Source organism: Hibiscus syriacus, unplaced genomic scaffold, assembly GCF_006381635.1.
Source record: "Hibiscus syriacus cultivar Baekdansim isolate YM2019G1 unplaced genomic scaffold, ASM638163v2 tig00000453_pilon, whole genome shotgun sequence".
Taxonomy (NCBI): Eukaryota; Viridiplantae; Streptophyta; class Magnoliopsida; order Malvales; family Malvaceae; genus Hibiscus; species Hibiscus syriacus.
The window spans coordinates 143702-163814 of record NW_024061788.1 but is presented as its reverse complement, the minus strand read 5'-3'; the positions used below and the strand labels follow the sequence as shown (position 1 = coordinate 163814).

General features: G+C 34.5%; 1 protein-coding gene and 1 long non-coding RNA gene across 2 annotated transcripts; one reads left to right on the top strand and one right to left on the bottom strand.

The window, feature by feature from the left end:
* Positions 1-1009: 1009 nt before the first annotated feature.
* On the bottom strand, positions 1010-6041 carry LOC120206020 (J domain-containing protein required for chloroplast accumulation response 1-like). Its single transcript, XM_039205768.1, has 8 exons — positions 5598-6041; positions 2531-3150; positions 1968-2423; positions 1796-1857; positions 1628-1693; positions 1483-1560; positions 1208-1384; positions 1010-1118 (listed from the first exon to the last, which is right to left on the bottom strand). The coding sequence occupies exons 1-8, from the start codon at positions 5984-5986 to the stop codon at positions 1080-1082; spliced, it is 1887 nt and encodes a 628-aa protein (XP_039061699.1). The 5' UTR covers positions 5987-6041; the 3' UTR covers positions 1010-1079.
* Positions 6042-8576: 2535 nt separating this feature from the next.
* On the top strand, positions 8577-18760 carry LOC120205859. The gene is made up of 3 exons (XR_005524065.1): positions 8577-8608; positions 8698-8755; positions 18719-18760. It is a non-coding gene; the product is annotated as an uncharacterized LOC120205859 (long non-coding RNA).
* The last annotated feature ends 1353 nt before the right edge of the window (positions 18761-20113 follow it).

The window sequence follows — 20113 nt, the reverse complement described above, 5'->3', positions numbered from 1 at the left end:
TAATAATAATAATAATAATAATAATAATAATAAATAAATAAATAATTTTTTTAAAACCCGGACAAAAACGGATGTCTACAAAAATAAAAATATTTCTTTTTAAAAAATCCATAATTTCTCTAAAATTATAAAAAAATCTCAAATTCCTAACTCTAACCCTAATTTCTCCCTTTAAGCCACGATTGTCTATGTCGACGTCAATGCCACCATTGTCATCTCCTTTTTCAATAGTTGTCTTTCTAGTCGTTGCTTGCACCACCAATAACGACGACGACAAAGGGCGACGACCAACTTAAGTATAAGGATTGGAGTTAGGATTTCAAAGTTTTTGGGGTTTTTTAAGATTTGAGAAAATTTTGAGGTTTTTTAAAATTATAATTATAATTTTTTAAATAAAATTTTAAAAATCATGTAAATATGACATATGTCACTTAACAAAATTTTTTAAACGGTCTTTATGGTCAGAACACTTAAAATTGTAATATTTATAATGTTAGGTACTTGAATTGAATGAAAATACTTTAGGCGCCTAAATAAAAATTGTGTAATTTGAGGACTTATTTTTATTTTAAGCCTATTTTTAATTAAGTCGTCCAACTATAAGCAAGTTACAAAATTATCCATGTTAAATTGAGAATTAACAAAATTGGTAAAATAATAATTGAGCCCTCTTATTTTGTTCTTTTTATCCTCAATTCCGCTCATCGTCGTCTCTCTACGTGACATTTGTGAATCATGACCGATCACCTAATTAAAAAATCACATTCCTAACCAAAGCCCGAGACAAAGACAAAGACAAAGACAAGCAGGTTAAATTATTGCTGGGTCACAACTAGTATTAAAAGTTACTACTACGCAACAAATAATTCAAAATCCACATAAAATTTATAAATATAAAATATTACGATCAAAATACGTAGATGACTTTAAAATTTAGCGTCGGTTTGATTTTAAAAAATATTTTCTCTTACATACACACTTACACGTGCACAGCATATAACCACTAAAAATGATGTATAGTATGAATGAAATTATTCTGTACATTCATTCTCCTTGCGCTAATTTTACTACATGTTAAATCACACCGAACCAAGTGAGTTGAAATGAGTCCACGCATCCTGAGCTTTCAAATGTTAAGGTAAATCAGTAGGAGGTATAGCCATGATTTCTATCAACAAGTGGATGGATGATCATAAGCATGGATTACCTGTAGAACATCAAACACTCTTTCTGCCATGTATTTTATACCAGAGGCGGCACCCTTCTGCTGTAGTTTATCTGGATGTAAACACATTAGAGCCTTTTGATATGATCTTTTCACTGCAGGCCCTTCAATTATGTCCACCAAAGGCACCGCCTTCCATCCACTATTAGGCCAAAGGACCTACTTTTGTAGCCACCGTTAGTCTTTAACAGACACAAGAAAGTTCTTTACTGGCCTGCATGATCTTGGAGATTAACATGGGAGACGTTTTTACTTACATATTGTAAGGTTGACAACAATGAACGGATATTTCCTCCTTTCCCACTTGACCATTGCTGTATTTTTGCATCAATGGCCTGCATTAAATGAAGTTATCGGCTGAAAAATGTGAAGCAAAATAGGTTTCTCAGCTTCTAGTATTACCTTGATTTCTTCAGGGTCGATGCCGAAATCTGGGAAAATTTTCTCTTCTGGTGTCAAGTCTTCTATCTGTCCATAAGCATGTGGCATCATAATTTGGATAGAGTAAATAACATTGAACATCAACCATTCTATAGGAATTGTACAAATAGATATAAACCAAAAGCATACGGTGAAGTTTTCGTCGATCGAGTCTGTTGGATCTTCAATAATAGTGTTGAAGCCGTTAGAAACTAATGGCAACACAGATAATAGAAGAAGAAAAAGGGTTAATTTTGAATGAAATTTGCATGCCACAGAGAAATCTCCAAAACCAGGATACAGGAACAATAGATAAACTAACCAGGATCCGTTACTGAGGTATTTGTTTCCTTTTCAGCTGCACCTTTAAACATATGGCTCGCGATAATAACTTGGGAAGATGATTTCTTCTCTTGCTTGTCAGGCATGCGAAATTTCACCACCCTATCAGTGACACCATCACTCGGTTCATACTCCGGCTTGATCGAATGTCTTTCTGGGCGTCTAGAGTCACGAGTCTCACGGACAGTGTCTGGTTTAGGCTTTGGTGTAGCATCCTGGTTGAAGATTTTAATGAAATCTTTAATCTTTCCTCTAACTCTGCCTTTCCCGTTATCCCCCGAGTTCCTAGGGAAACCCTTTACTCTTCTTGTACTGCCTTCCATGTTGGGAGTATCAGGTTTCTTGACGTTTTCATCATCTAGAATTTCATATAACTTCTTCCTACTCTTTTCAGAAATGTCTTTTGTTCCGTAATTTTTACTCACCCCATCATTGCCTATACAATATAGAAGAAAACAGCATATAAGAAATAGTAGCACATAAGCACCGGATCATATCGTAAAAGTGACCGTCGATTCCAACCCGAATCCGAATACTACATACCTCGTTGGTAGTGGTCATCATCATGGAAAAGCAATTCCAGAGTTTTAGTGTGAGCCTTTTTAGTTTCACTCTCTTGTTTATCACACACATCTATTTCAGGTTCGGACTTGGGAGTGTCGTCTTCCCGAATGAATTGAACCCTTTCTCTGTCTTCGGTTCTTGAATGGATTCGAGAGCTTAAAGTTGCATTATCGTCACGTTCAACTCTAAAAGATTTAGCATTTGCCGACATTCTATCAGTAGACCTGAAACTATTATCCAATTCTGATATCGATTCCGTTGCCATATTTTCACACGAGGTCCATCCCTTAGCACTTGAGCACTTCTGCAGTCTATTGTTTTCTTGGAGTTTACCATTTCCCCTAACGGAATTTACCATTTCCTCTGTTTGATGGTGGTTGGTCAAGTTTATTGAATCCTCAACTTGATTGGCAGTAGATAACTCATGAGACAAGGCACTGAGTGGATACGATGATTGAAAATCATTCTTGGGTTCCACTTTTTGTTGATTTGAGAATGTTGAGAGAGGAGAAGAAGCATAGTGAGTTGAAGATCCATCCTTGCTTCTCCATGTGGTACGAGTAGGTGTAGGAGAGCCATATGTGGGGACCTCCATTCCTCTGGGGAATTCAAGGCGCCAAATGTAAACATCAAATTTTATGAAAGCCTAAACACTCTTAACAATCCTTCAACTTATGTGTTTAGTTAGTTGAGTGATACCAAATCCGTTTATGAGATTTTAGTGATCGGATAAATATAGAAATAGACTCTTAATAATAAGTATAAAAAATTGAATCATAAAGAAGAAACAAAACTAAATCAATTTGCTTGTTAATTGATTTTTTATTATGTTTAATAAATTATTTAATAAATACATTAAATTTAAAATAATAAATTATAATAAATTTTATTAAACGCCAAATTACTCACACAAAACAAGCATGATCATCTTTTAAAATGGTACATGTTAGATTTTAATCTTCTTCATCTTGTAAAAAAATAATAAAAGAATAATTAAATGAAAAGTAAAAAAAGTAATTTAAAAATATCACATCAACATTGCGTTAATTTTCTAATGGTGAATAATAAAAAAAGAAACAGAATATACGATTAAATATGGTTTGAAAAAAATAATAGTTTAATGATCAAAATAAAAATTAGTATAACAAGTCAGTGACCAAATAAATAATTATCATTTTTTAATTATATGTGAAATTACAATTTTGGGCCCTTGGCAAGAGGGGGCTGGGACGGGCCTGAGTGAGACAAAAAGAGAGTTCAAAAGATGCATTTGGAAACTTACACGACAAGTGAATTTAGTAACCGATTTCATATGTTTGACTTTTCAATATAAATTTTGAAAGTCTTCTTCAATTTTTAGGAAAGCTTGCGAATTTATGAAATTACATACATAATTACTTGCGATTTATGACTAATATTATTTAAATTTTAGATTTATATAACTGCATAATTATAATATGTTATAATTTCTAATTGATAATATGATTATTTGTTTGGGTTAATTATACAATCGACCGCTTATGATTGATCACTTCATAAAATATAATATATGGTCGTTTTTATTTTTATTTAATTAAGATGTGATCATCAAGAGTTAACTTCAATTAAATATTTTGGTATAATCACATATTTGATCATTATTATTTATATCATTATTATTTATATCATTATTATTTATGCATTCTCTCAATTTAGTTATACTTTTAATAAATTAAAATAAATTTAATCATCCAATTGAATAATGTCATGTGTCACTATTCGGTGGGAGAACTAATTTTATTTTAATTTATTAAAGAAAAGAAAATTAGGATCAAAGAGTTTAGAACTTGGATCACTTGGAAACCAAGTTGTACCTAACTATGGAGCCAAAACCAATGCTTGGTCTAAAATAGAGAACATGATGTATATATTTTGTATGTTAGTGTATAAATACATAACTTAAATTTATAATATTTTATATATATTAACTTTAAAAATATTTTGTTATAGTAACTTATTAAATATATTTATTATTAACTTAATTTTAAATTATTTTATTTTTATTTTTATTTAAAGATATATATTTTATTCTTATATAAACTTTTAAAAAATATATTTTATTATGTAAATAGCAAAGACCAAATGTGTGATTATACCAAAATACCATGTCACCTAATCTATTAACTATTAATGACAGTTAACCAATGGTGGTCACATCTTAATTAAATAAAAATGAAAGTGATCATATCTTAATTAAATAAAAATGAAAGTGACCAAATATTATGTTTTTTGAAATCAATAAGGGAAAGTGGATAAAATATAAACATAAGTAATCAATCATGTAGTTAACTCTTATCTTTTATATTAAACTGAAATATATATATATATATATATATACACACACACATATATATATTAAAATTGCTTAATCAAAATAGGTTGACATAAAAATATATCATTAGTTAAACATAATGATAAAAAAACAGAACAAAGAAAATTCATATCATCAATAGCAACTAAAATGTTTATGGTTTTGGATTTACTAACAAGGAGTCTTTTTTTATTATAAAAAATACTATTAAATTCAAGGGATCAAATTTAGATTCAACTTGAAATAATTAAAAAAATTATTTGATTCAACGTTAAGACTTGATTTGACTCGGCTTATAATCTCATAAACTTAACTTGAAAAAAAATTAAATAAAATTTAAGTTATAAAATAAGACTCGAATAACTTAAAATTTTTAATAATTAACAGATTGATTTTCAAGGTTAAGTTGAATCCTTCAACTCTAAATGATATATGAGTATGGAAAGATATTAAGATAAAGTTTGAGTCATAAAATAAGACTCGAGAATCCCACTAACTAAATATTTTTAAATCACATATTAAACTAGAAGTATAGCAAAACATAAACTTGAAGATTGAACATAAGTAAGAAACAAGTGAAAGAAGCCACCCAACAGTATTTCCCCATCTTTAAGGCTTAAACTGGAGCTTGGTGGTTTGTATTGTGTAACAAAGTAAAACACATGGAGGGCAGAAAAAAAAAGGTAAAAGCATAACCTGAATCGAGTAGGCAAAGAAGTAGAAAAAGGCAACCTAGCTTGACTTAATGCAAAAGTCTCCTTGGTTTCATACTTGCTGGGAGAACAGCTCTCATTCCCTCCAAATATATCATCATAGAAATCGCTTCTCCACTGCCTTCTCCCTTCTTCCCCGAACACTGCCTTCTCTCTTAAACCCGACAACCGCGATGCACAATACGACGTTTCATCGCTGCTTCCAAATCCGGACGGTGAATAAGAATCCGTGTCACCACTGAAACGGTGCCGTGTCTCTTGAGCAGATGACCCCCTCGGCGGACCTCCAAACACATCGTTGAAGTCTATATCCGGTGTGTTCGGAGGACTATAGCCTAAAAGAATACTCTCTCTTTGGGAAAAGCTCTTCATATTGGATGTCAAAAGATGGAAAAGTGGACCAAATTTGCAGAGGGAACTGAGAATGTTTTCCGTAAAATGAAAGAGAGGAAGCTTCATGAATAACTGTTTTGAAAGAGACAGTTGAAGAAGACGACAGAGTTGTGGGGTTGAGGCAAAGATTTGAAGTCACCAAGGCTTTAAGTGATGGATAGGGCAAGAGAATTATAGGGTTTATTTTGTGATTTGAGTGAGAAAATTCCCATTAATTCATTATTTTTTGTGATACGAGGTTGATCCTGAGCTCCTTTCAGATCAACAGCGCGTTATTGTGATTTTCCCTCTTTATTTTTAGGGTAAACTACAACAAATGGTCACTAAACTTTGTGTAAGTTTTTGTATTTTCCCACTAAACTTTCAAAAATTACAAATTAATTATTAATCTTATTGATTTGTAACAAAATAATCACTCAACGTTAACTTGGATGACAAAAAGCTGAGTTGATCTGTAAACCACTTACTTAGCCCGTTGACCGCTTACTTGACAGATTGACCGATCAACTCTTCAACTTTAAACCTATCTTCGAGCTCCAAAACACCATGGACCCTCTCTCCTCTTCAAAGTCCATCGCCTGCTCGATGTTTTTCTGTTTCTTCTGCAATAAAACTGCTGTTTCATTTTCATATTTAATGATAATTGCATTTTGTTTTTCCTCGTGTCTTAAGTTGATTGCTACTTTAATTTGTGGTTGGTTTTGCTGCTTCATTTCAAATTCCCTTTTCTCATGTCAGTCCAATTTACAGTAGCTTTCTTGTTATTTTCATTTTTTATGATTTGTTTTCTTTCTATCTCTAGGTTTGTTGATAATTCCACTTTGTATGGCTGTTATGTGATGACCACTCGCAGATTTTTTGCATCATATCGAGGCTGCCATTCTTTTATTTGTACTTTGGTGTGTTGAATAGTTATGTTGTATTACTTTGTCTTAACACTACTGAATCTTCTATTTCTCCTGCGAAATATCCACATAAATTCATACAGTTATGGAGATAATAAACCTTTTGTGCTGAAAACTTTAGGATTTGTTGCTAGCAATATAGTTTTTAGACTTTTAATTAGTCTCACTAGTAATCATTACATTTTCCCTTTAAACTTTTCATACAACATTCTCGACTCGACGAAGAAAGATTGGTTGGAACGGTTAACAAAAAATATTCACTACAACAAAACAGGTTTGTAGTATTGTTTATAGAGTAGACGCCGTTAATTTTATAAATATCGCAACGTTTAAAAGCTAAACGCCACAAAATAATAACATAGTTGCGTGCTTCCAAAAAACGCCGTTATAAACATATTTTTGGTGTCGTTTTAAAAAACGTCGTTAGAATTGTACATATTGCGGCATTTATTTAAGAAACACCACTAAATGTAACAATTGTCATTTAATTTTAGCCGCATTTTCAGAAAAAACGCCGCTAAAAAGAAAAAAGGTGGCGTTTATAAAAACGCAGTGATAAAATTGTACAATAGTGGCGTTTTTCATAGAAACGACACAATAGACACGTAAATAATGGCGTTTGTATAACAAATGCCTCCAAAGGATAAATATATCTCCAGCCTTAACCGATCCCTAAATCTTTTGAACATCTTCTTTAAAACTTCTTCCTCCATTCTCTAGTAGAACATCTTCTCCAACACAGTGCGCCAATCATCATCGTCGCGCCTCTAGTCACCACTGTCGCACCGCCAGTCACTTTGTTAGTCACCCTATCTGAAATCACTCTCACAAAGGTGTTTCTCTTCGCTCTTTGTTTAATTTCTGAGAAAATACTTTCTTTTTTTCCTTTGTAAAAAAACAAATTTTGGATTTGAGATTTGTTTTCTTCTTCTTCTTCCTCTATTGATGAAGACTGTCTACTCTTTTAGATCTGTATTTAATTATTTAATTCTGTTTTCTGATTCTCTCATGATTATGTTTTTTTATTTGGTTTGCTCTTTGAAGGTAACCGGTATCTAAAGAATCAGCAAAATGGTTTCCTTTGAAATGAACGATCGAAAAAGTGAGCTTTTATGTTCCTTTTTTTGGTGCTTTCTTTGTTTCTTTCAATTCAATGAACGCATCTTTGAATCTGTGGTTTTTGTGAAACTTTTGTTGAATTGATACTTGAAATATGAATCGATGAGAAATCCATAGCAATTTTAGTGAAATACAAATCTATGAAATTGGTTCTTCTTTTACTCTTGCGAAATTTATTCATTATTACGCATGACAGTAAAATTTTAGAACTCATTCTGAGTTAGGAAAGTCTTTCAAATTTTCTTGTTACTTTATATTGAGCAAATTCAGAACTGTATAACAATCAACATCGATTTAGCCCAGTCATGTAGCATTTTATCTTAGTATTTTATTTACTGATCATAAAACACCAGAAAACAAAATAAGAAGTACTTGACAGTTGATACTGAGGTGTGAGTTTCTGTGTATTAGGTTGAAATATTTGGTTACTACAGACTTGTCTTAATATTTAAGAAACTAATATCTCAGCAAGCATATTCTTAAAGAATAAAAATAAGATCATGCAACACATTACACTAAATTCCATTGACAGTAACACAATAAGATCATGGAAACAGACGATGTGATGGGTCTGCAAGTATGAGTGTTGCTGTAACATACGATTATATTACCATTATTCTCTGTATTTGACTAGTTAACAAAAATTCATTATGGTTCTTTTGCCAGATATGCAGAGATAAGATGCAAAACCGCAGATATGGGAGTATGTGGCACCTATAAAAGGGTTAGTTGCTGATGGCCAGCTGAAATTCAAGCATTTTGTTGAGTAAACTTTAGAGTATACAACTCTAACCTTACTAATATTGGACCCAAACAAGTAAACAAATTACTTGTATTATACTGACAATAAAAGACACTACAACACTTTCCAAAGGCCACTCACAATTTGAAGAGAAATAAACACTCAATAGAAAGCTCACAACTTATACTCAAGACACTACACTCAAATTTTTGGAGGATGCATAATTCAAATGCAAGGGGGTATTTATAGTCCTCACCATGAAACCTACACTATACAAATATTAAATTGAGAAATATTCATAGCCATACATTATTACCACCTACTCCATTAAATTGATGTAAGCAATGACATCTTCACCTAAATTGATGTAAGCAAAGACATCAAATTTATTTGGGTATGTTGTGCTTTGTAATGAGTTGGGGTTGATTTTTAACACTCCCCCTCAACACCAGCTCTCACTATTTTCACTATGCTGAGCTGACAACGAAATATTTTGAACTTGCCTGAACTCAAACTTTTTGTGAATAGGTCTACAACTTGATCATCCATCTTGGTCTGTTTCATCTTGATTTCTTCTTGCAGAACTTTTTCTCTGATAAAGTGATAATGCACTTCAACATGTTTAGTTCTTGCATGAAAGACTGGATTCTCTGCCAAATAAATTGCTGATTGATTGTCACGATACAATGGAACTGCATAATCTACTGGTTGATGTAGATTATTCATCAACTGTATCAACCATGAACTCTCTTGAGCTGCCATTGTTGCTGCTCGATACTCAACTTCAGTGGTTGACAATGATACCGTTGGTTGCCTTTTACTACACCAAGAAATTGTTTCGGAGCCAAGCTTAAACACATACCCAGTTGTTGATCTCCTAGTGTCATGATCTCCTGCATAATCAGCATCACAATAACCAACTAACTTGCATTCTTCACCTTTCTTGTACAAAAGACCATAGTCAATTGCACTCTTAACATATCTCAGTATTCGTCGAACTGCTTCCAAATGAGGCTTCTTTGGATTTTACATATACCGACTCATCACGCCAACTGCATAACAAATGCCAGGTCGAGTCAAGGTTAAGTAGATCAGATTAACTACCAATTGTCGATACATTGTCGTATCTTCTAAATCTTTTCCTTCATGTGCACACATTTTGGCATTTGGTTCCATTGGTGTCGAAATTGACTTGCATTCAGGCATTCCAAACCTCTTCAACAAATCTTTGACAAAAAAATATTCATTCATGTGTGCGGTCAACCTCTAGACCAATGAAGTGCTTAAGTTGTCCAAGTTCCTTCATCTGGAAACGAACTGATAAATTCTCCTTCGTCTGAAGAATTTCTACCTCATCATCACTGGTTATGATTAAGTCATCCACGTACACTAGAACGATAGATAGCTTACCTTCATTGGCTTTGACAAACAAGATAGAATCTGCAGGTGTTACTAAATAGCCACTTTTCGTTAGAAATTCAGCAATTTTACCATACCACGCCCTAGGTGCTTGTTTCAATATGTAGAGTGCTTTTCGCAGCTTACACACATATTTAGGATGATCTTGGCTCTGAAATCCCATTGATTGGGTCATATAGATCTCTCGATATAGCTCTCCATGAAGAAAAACATTATTTACATCCAACTTCCATAAATTCCAATCTTTGTTGGCTGCAAGTGCAAGTAGGACTCGTAAGATTGTAAGTTTTGCCACTGGACTAAATGTTTCATCATAGTCTAGTTCATACTGTTGAGAGAAACCACGAGCTACCAATCGTGCCTATTACCTCTCAATTGACCCATTTGGACGACGCTTTATCTTGTAAACCCATTTGCAAGATATGTGTTTCACATCTTTTGTCTTTGGCACAAGATCCCAAGTTTGATTTTGCTGAAGTGCATCGATCTCTTCTTTCATAGCTGTCATCAACTCAGAACTCTACGATGCTTTTTCGAATGTCTCAGGCTCTGTTGCTTCTTCAATTATAGCTGCATTGGCATATTTAGGATTTGGTCTTCGTATTCTTGTTGACCTTCGGAGTTGAGATTGTGGAATTGATTCTTCTGTTTCACTAGGCCCATCTTCTTCGTTTGGTTGTTGATACATGCCAGTTTGCCAAGGATTCTGAGTCACTCTTTGTTCAACATCATCGTCATTTGGATCTCTTGATTTATTTGAACTTGTTTGGAGTTGAACAATATGCTCCCCCATCTTTTGTTGTAACTTGTCTCCAAATTCTCTCGAATCTGGCAACACCTCATTCTCTGAGGACACCAAGAAGATGCTTCATGAAATACCACATTTCGTGATGTGTAGCATCTTCCACTCATTGGATCATAACATTTCCACCCCTTTCTCTGGCTGTCATATCCCACAAAGATACATCTAACAACTTTCTTGTCAAACTTGCTCCGTAAATGATCAGGAACAAACACATAACATACACAACCAAATACTCGAAAGTAGCTAACTGTAGGTTTTATGTTCCATAGTTTCTCAAAGGGTGAAATAAATCCTAACCTTGGTTGAGGAAGTCTGTTGATCACAAAGGCTGCAGTCGTCATTGCTTCAGCCTAAAACCTACTATGTACGTTCTTTGTATGTAGCATACTTCGACAAATTTCTGCAAGATGCCAGTTTTTTCTTTTCGCTACACCATTCTATTGTGGTGTGTTGGAACAAGTGTACTGATAACGTATTCGACATTCCTTAGGTATTGAGAGAACTCGTTTGAGCTATATTATCCTCCGTTGTCTGTACGCAAGAAACATATATTCTTTCCCACTTCTCCTTCAACTAAATCTCTGAACTCTTTAAACTTTGAAAATATGAAACCCCCCAGACCGATGCGGGTAGCCCGATCCGATCCAGGAAGTCACATTTGGGCCACCGGAGCGACCCACTATAAAAAATAGCGGAAAATTTAAAACTTTTATTGAAACGTGTAACTTATAAAATCAGTTGTCACTATTTAAAAATAAAACAGACGTCCAGACTCGTATATAAATCAAAATACAATTACATGCCCCCTAATCACATGTACCATACTCTGCAACAACGCCGGAAGAACTCCCTTACTGATGTCGATAACTACACTGGTACAATTCTTTTAACCTGAAAATATGAGTAATAGAGTGAGCTTTGGAAAGCTCAGTAATACAGAACTACCAGATGATGCTGATGAACGTGCAGATAGAGATAAATATATATTTCCTTATTGTTTCCGAACATTTACAGATTTTTATGCTGAACATAGATCCTACTAATATTTCAGGTGGTAACGGACAATGAGCTCTCAGGTCAGAGAAATATTTCGGATGACTGAGTTCAGGAGATTAGAACAGGTTATCTAGTGCGTTCCCATAAAACCAGTAAAAAGATACATATTTTTTTAAAGCATATATATATACACCCCATCCTTTCACAATCTGTTTGTGTAGGTTCCCCGGAACCATACACCCCGCACAACCAGTAACAGTAAGGCCCTGAGCACACAGCCGAGGAGCCTGCAGTAATCTTCCTCCAACAATAAACCCCCCAGATAAAACATTTCTCCGTCGGTAAACGGAGATATCAGAAATCAAAACAGAATTCATATCAGATATCAGAACAGAATCCAGATCAGAATCAGAACAGAATTCAGATAACGTATCAGAACAGAATTCAATTCGAAATCAGATAAAATATTTATATAATTAGGGAACACACCAGAGTTTACAGGTATTATTTAGAGGTACTGTATCAGGCAGAGAAACACAGTTATTCAGTATACCGATAGAATATCGGAATTCAGAATCACTATTGGAAGAGTTCAATAATTGATAAAATCATCAATTATTCAGAATATGACTTGAGCTGTAAGGAAGAAATGAAGATTCAGGACATTTACAATCTATGTCGATTGATCGATTATCAAACAACTCTTAAATGAATAGCTCCCAAAATTAATGCTTGTCGATTGATCAATTCATTGTTCTTCCAGGGTATTTACTCTTTAATACCACAAACTCTTGTCCATAGATCATTTTTAGAATCATCACTAAATAGATCTTCCAATTTCTTTATTTTATTTTTACGCTTCTAATATATCATGAAATACTGACGTGCTTGATTTGTAATTCATGATCCAGAAGAACAGTACATTGTGTATGTTCATTAATGTTTCCAGACTCATTCACATCACTTACTTAATCCTTAGTGCTTGAGGTTGCTTAGTTCATTTAGCATTCAAGTCTATTCCAGTTACTTCGGGATTTTCCAGAGTAATTCCGTATGTTTCTGAATTTCAGATACATATTGTACTTCCGTTCAGTTCATTTTAGTCTTCGTGGTTGATTTGTCGAACAAATATCCAATTCTTAGTACCGAATGCAATCTAGAGTTGAGCTGAGCTGAATACTTACAAAATTATCATTGAGCTAAACTTGAGTAGACGAACATGCATTCAAGTAATATCTATGTCGTTCAGGTACTGACATATTATTAAGGTTGATCGGCTCACTTAAGTTATGTTCCATAACTTTTAAAGGTAGTCCAATACCTATGCTTATTTGGATTCCTTAATTAATCCAAGGTATTTACTTAGTTTAGGCCATAAGGTTATTTTGGTAATTTTGGTGTTCAGTTTTATTCCATTTATTTCAGAGCTCGAGGATATCCAATCATTCCTGAGCTTGGTGATATTCTTGGGTCATTTTCATTACAGGGGTATTTTGGTCATTGTACAGATTCAGCGTATTTCAATCCTTTCATTCCGTCCGATCTTACTATTAAATTCAATCTTATCATTTATTTCAGTCCTTTCAAACAATTATGACAGCATAATACCCCCGATAAATTACTCTTCAAGTATTTACTCATTATTCGAATATTTTCGGGTCAAGTGTCTTCTCAGATTTTACAAACGGAAAATCAAGAATTTTCATGAACTAAGTCAGGATCTTAACAATCAAATCTTTACTTAATCGAGTTAAGTACGAATCCTCAAATTATTTTCTCATTTAGCGTTAACTAGGACTATTTTACCTCTCAAGGGCATTTCCATAATTTCTTAACCAGATAATTTCAATATTAGCTCTTAACGAACATAATATAATTTAGAGATCCTATGATCAATTGCTTTCTCGAAATTCTCTTATCTTGAAATGATTACTTAATAGAATTCTAATATCTTGCACAAACCCTCTAGTGTTTAAAAACCGATTATCCATATTTCGTAAGCAAAATCTAGCATTTCTTAAGAACATCTGTAATTTTATCATATCAATATATCCTTTCAGAGTTATTAATCAACTTCCAGGGACAATTCTTGACATCTTACAACTTAAGGGTATTTTTGTAATTTTACCCTACCGGAGTATTATCATAATTTCCCATCCAAATACCTTTAACATTTAATCTTTGATGAAATAAACTATAAGTTACAAATCCATGTTGATTTCTTTATCACTAAGCACATAACTTGTAATTTAATTCTAACAATTCCTCAATCTCTTATAATAATCATCTGTGCCAAATTTAGCTACCTACTTGCTACCGTATTCGTATCAAGTGTAGATCTTCATTAATTACACATATGAGACCAAACATTTCCATTCATGCATTTACCAATACCAACATGTTCTATAAAGCATAAAGAGGTAGTAAAGTATTACCTCGATTTTCTGTGCCATACTGGTCGACCAATTAAATTCCATTCGAACGCCCTCGATCTTTGATTCAACTTCCAATATTTTCCTCTCGATCCAGACCATCAAAATTACTAACTCGTATCCAAATAATTTTCCTCACCATAAAGATAGCTTATTAGAATTGAAATAATAATTTGGAAACCCAATTAGTATAATAGAATACTTGTAGGGATACTTTAATAATTAATCATTAAAATTAGGGACTGAACCAAATTAATTTGCAATACTGAGCTATAAAATAAAACTAAAGGAAACTATGAGACAAGACCAAGTTTTTACCAAGCTTTGAGGACTCATGATGATTTTCCACTTATTTTAATAACCAACCACGTGATTTTTCTTTTTGGGAATCATAACTCCATTTTTCAAATAATTGATGTGTGAAGCATTGCCACTTAACCCACATGGAGTGTCCCTTTCATGCACCACTCTTAATTATTAAATCTAGTTGTATCATTTGGCAATGAACCAAAGACCAAAGCTATGGTCAACGACAGCCGCGAGTGCCATGAATATGACAACATCCTCTATGCATGTTACATGTCGCATGGCCAGTTGCACCGACGATTTGCTGCTCTCACTTTCCCCGTGGACTCTTTAGCTCATTACAAAGCCGCTCGGGTTCGGGGTTAATGCTTGAGCTTTCCCCAAATCAACCAGCTCTCTGGCCTTAAAGCGTCGGGACGAAGAATCAACCAAGCTCCCGGGTTGGACTTGGCAACCCAATCACAACCTGTTGATGGTACAAAGGGCGTAGTTATGAAGGCTGCCGCAACAGCCGAGCCAGACAGATCGTGTATCTTCACCTTCCATCATTTCATTCCTCATAAGAGCAGTCCTAGAACCGATTTGCCTCACCAAAGAAAGATCAAACTTGTTAACAACAGTCTGTTAGCCATGGCAAGCATGATCGGAGGCACAACCCATAAATGAGTTACTCTATACTTCTTATATTCCTCAAATACATCCCAAAGTCAAACCTGGACATTAACACCAACAAATTCCCCTTCTGCAGCTGCCCGTAAGCTATAACTGCCAGCCCAAACACATGGAACATTGACAATACACACAAGTAAACCCGATGCATATTCCCCGCAAATTTTTGATCCATGGTTACCAGCAAAGCCGCTGCAATGAAATTCCAGTGTGTTAAAACAACACCCTTACCGACCTCTGTCGTGCCTGAAGAGTCAGAAGGGTTGCCGTATCAGTCTGCTTAATAGAAATCATAGGAAATTCTTTTACATCCCCCGCTAAATCCAGAAGATCGTGAAAAGACAGTATCTTTGGGATATTATTTTACTTCATATGGTGGTTGGTTTCGTCCAGGACCAAGCAAAATTACAGGGAACTCGAAACCCTTAACCTTGTCCAACAACTCTGGGACAGTTACAACAAGCTTGGGATTAGAGTCTTTGACTTGTTTGGAGAGTTCATGGAGGATATACAAGGGGTTGATCGCCATAGCATGGCGCCTATGGCAGTTACATCGAAGAAACAAAGAGGAAAGTGGGTAGAATTGGGTGATAAAACCATGATTTGGGGATTTGAGATTATAGATTTCTTGTTAGGAATCTTTTGTTTTCTTTCGTGCCAACTCTTAGCCACTTATGGTTCTAAATTTTTCATATTATAAAATTAGTAATAATAATTGTAGTGGTTGAACCACTCTTCCCACTTGTGTTTATTCATTTCCCATATTTAAAATTGAAGAAATCTAACCCCACCAATTGGGGTGTGACAAAATGTGTCAGATTTTTCTTTCATAAAGAAAACCCACACATACCTGGAGAAGTCATCAATGAATGTTACCATGTACCGTATACCGCTAATTGACTGTTGCTTAACCGATCCGAAAACATCAGAGTGAACTAACTCTAACGGTTCTTATTCTTTAAACTTTGACTCGTCATATGGTAATTGGTGTGCTTTACCATGCTGGCATCCTGCACATACCGTTTCTGTTCTCACGTCTAATTGAGGAAGACCCCAAAGCATCGACTTCTTCACCATCACACTTAGCTTGGAATAGCTAACGTGACCTAACCGCATGTTCCATAGATCTGATGTCTCATCTTTTCTTTTCCTATCTACATATGTAGACTCTGCTGACATAACGTAGATTGACTCTAAACATTGCCCCTCTATTGTCTGTTTCTGATATTTTGAGGTCACGATAAACCTTCACGTCTTGGGGACCAAATAAGACATAATGGCCTGATGATGTCAATTGAGCCACATATAGCAAATTGTTCTTCATTCATGGGACATGGTAAACGTCTTGAAGTTGCACCTGGTTAGAATTATATCGAGGCGTAACTATCGTCTTACCGATATGAGTTATCGGTAATCTTGAGTTGTCAGCTGTCACCACCACATGACCTCTCTTGTACTCAGACAGGTTTTGCAACTTCTGTTTGTCACCCGTCATATGATTTGAGCAGTCTGAATCTATGATCCAATCATTCTCGTAGTCAATTCGTTCTGGTGTTATTACCATGAGAGCTAATTCTTCTTCCTCCATAGCGAATAATACTTCATCTTCCTAACCATCTTTACTATTCTCCTTCGAGCTGGAAGTAGCAATATTACTTTCAACATGATTTTTCTTGGTCCAACAATCTTTTGCCATGTGACCCATTTTCCCGCAGTTGTAACACTTGCCATCGAACTTTCGACTATTACCGTGATTCTTGGAAGCTCCCCCTAAATGAGAGCCTCCCTTTCCTTGGTAATGTTTTACCTTGTCACCATCATTTTTAGATCCACTGCCAGTATACCGCTGAAAAGTGCCTCTACTTTTGCTGGTGTAGAGCGCTTCCCCTTCACCCTTTAGAGAGACTCCTCCCATTTGCTTGTCCATGGCTTCTTGACCTGTAAGTAAATTTTTGAACTCAACAAGCGATGGTTGTGTCGACCATCCCTGTACAACTGTAACAAACCCTCGATATTCGGGTCTCAAACCATGGATAATTATTCTCTTTACCCTGGTTTCCACAATAGGAGCTGTCGGATCTAAATATGAAATTTCACTGCATATCGACTTTACCTTGTGAAAGTATTTAGCAACCGTTATGTCGCGTTGCACCATCGATAGTAACTCATTCTCGAGAAGTTACAATTTTGTATCATTGTTCTTTGAAAAGAGTGTAACAAAAGTGTCCCATGCTTCCTTTGGTGCTTTAACATCTCGGATGTGCTCCAACATTTCTTCTTCAATTATGGTCTTTAAAGAAAACATCGCTTTGCCTGCTTTAATTTTCCACTTTCGCAAGATGCCATTGGCATCTTCTACCATCGGTTGTGTAACTACACCACCATCGACAACCTCCCAAAGGTCCTGACCTTGTTAGTATGACTCCATACATGTTGCCCACGTATTGTAGTTTTTGTTGTTGAACTTCTTGATTCCTCCAACTACTTGAAGATCACCCATAGTAATGGCAAGGCTTTGACTACACCGAATAAACTTGTAGAGTACTAAATTACTCTAAACAAAAAGAAGCTCCACAAAGTTTGTAATAACCCCGACAATAATCTCAAGAAATATTTTATGGCGTGGAAGATCTGTAAAAACTGCAGCCACAGAGCGTACTCAAAATTTCAAGAGACATTAAAATGTGGCTCTGATACCAATTGTTGAGTAAAATTTAGAGTATACAACTCTAACCTCACTAATATTGGACCCAAACAAGTAAACAAATTACTTGTATTATACCCACAATAAAAGACACTACAACACTTTCCAAAGACCACTCACAATTTGAAGAGAAATAAACACTCAATAGAAAGCTCACAACTTATACTCAAGACACTACACTCAAATTTTTGGAGGATGCATAGCTCAAATGCAAGGGGGTGTTTATAGTTCTCACCATGCAACCTACACCATACAAATATTAAATTGAGAAATATTCATAGCCATACATTATTACCACCCACTCCACTTACTCCATTAAATTGATGTAAGCAATGACATCTTTACCTAAATTGATGTAAGCAATGACATCAAATTTATTTGGGTAAGTTGTGCTTTGTAATGGGTTGGGGTTGATTTTTAACACATTTCGAATTACTTTCTAGACATTCTAGTAGAAATATGGAGTTGGTTTTACTGCATTTAACACTCGATATCAATTTTCAAGCGATTGATTTCCCATTATTTACTGTGCATATTTTTGCTTATCTTCTTGAATTGCTACCCCTGCATTGTTAATTAACTTCGTAACATGCTTAAAATGTGTTTTTTTATAGAGCTTTTATAGTTAATCTCTGGGACATGCTGGAGAGCTAGAGTAACTGTATATTCAAGTAATTTCCATATGTCTTTTGTAAATATGGTTCAAACTGCATTTACTTACAATGAGAGTAATTGATGAATGATGAGTTTTAAGGGGCGTTATGTGTTCAACAGTTGTTGAAAAACTTTAGACTCGGTTTTGGTTCTTTGATTTGTTTCTTGTAACCATGTTTCTTATCCTTCACAACTAATTACTTGGTTTTTAGATGTGCCCAGGTCCACTTTGCACTGAGTTTTGGGGAATGATCAGGAGCGATACTCTGTAAATCATCGTCTCTTTCCTAAAATTTTCCAAGTTTAAAACCCTTAGCTTCCATTTCGATGATTCATAATTAAAATAGATGTTCTACGATATCTTCATGTCATTATACCGGTTGCTACTAACTCTCGTTACTCTATCATGTTGATTCGATCTTATATTTTTCTATTGTGTTGATTCAATTGTTGATGTATGTCTTATATCGCAACAAAAATATATTGTTGTGGTTTTTCATTCGTTAGCTCTTACCTTTGATATATGCTGATCAAAGGTTTCACTAGATAACCTGCTGAACTAACAAATTTCTTCAAGAATATTCTTTTTAATATATATATATACACACATATACCCTTTTGGTAAATGACATCAAACTACTCCTGACGAATCTACATATGGTGTGTAGAGTTGTGAAGATATCGTTTTTCCTTAAGTTTGTTGAAATATTGATTTTTCCATTTCTCTTTTGGCTTGCTAATGAGGTTACATTGTTCTAGTTCTTCGATATGTATGAAAAGCTCTTGACATCTTCTAATTATGTGACAAGAAGACATTCTTTAAAGGTCAGTTCTAAGTCTTTTTCTCTTCCAGTTTAGGTTATACTATTTTTGGTCTTTAGTTTACGGTATGTATAATCTTTAGTTTCTATCACTCTTTGTGAAAGGTAGACAAAATCTTACTGATTTGGATGACTTTTGCCTCATCGTTACCAAGTTGTGTTTGCTCTCAAGATTCTAATTTTTCATTATTTAATATCAGGTGGCATTTCAATGTTTGAAATTTGTTCCACCAATCCTTGAACTTGGTAAGAGCTAGTTCTAAGTTACGCAATGCTATGTGCTCCACTTGATACCCTATCATGTAATGAAAAATATTCTCGCGTATACTTCAGGCAGCTTAAAGCTATGAGGGATCTAAGGAGTGCAAAAATATTCTTTAAAGCTATGAAAGTTTAGTTTGTTAGCTTTGAACTTAATATTCTTTAAAGATATCATGTACGATGAATGATGATAAATTGTTTTCTTTAATAAATTACTTACCTTCATATTCTCTAGCTCTGAAAAGAATGTTGATTGAGAGAAGTAGGCCTTTG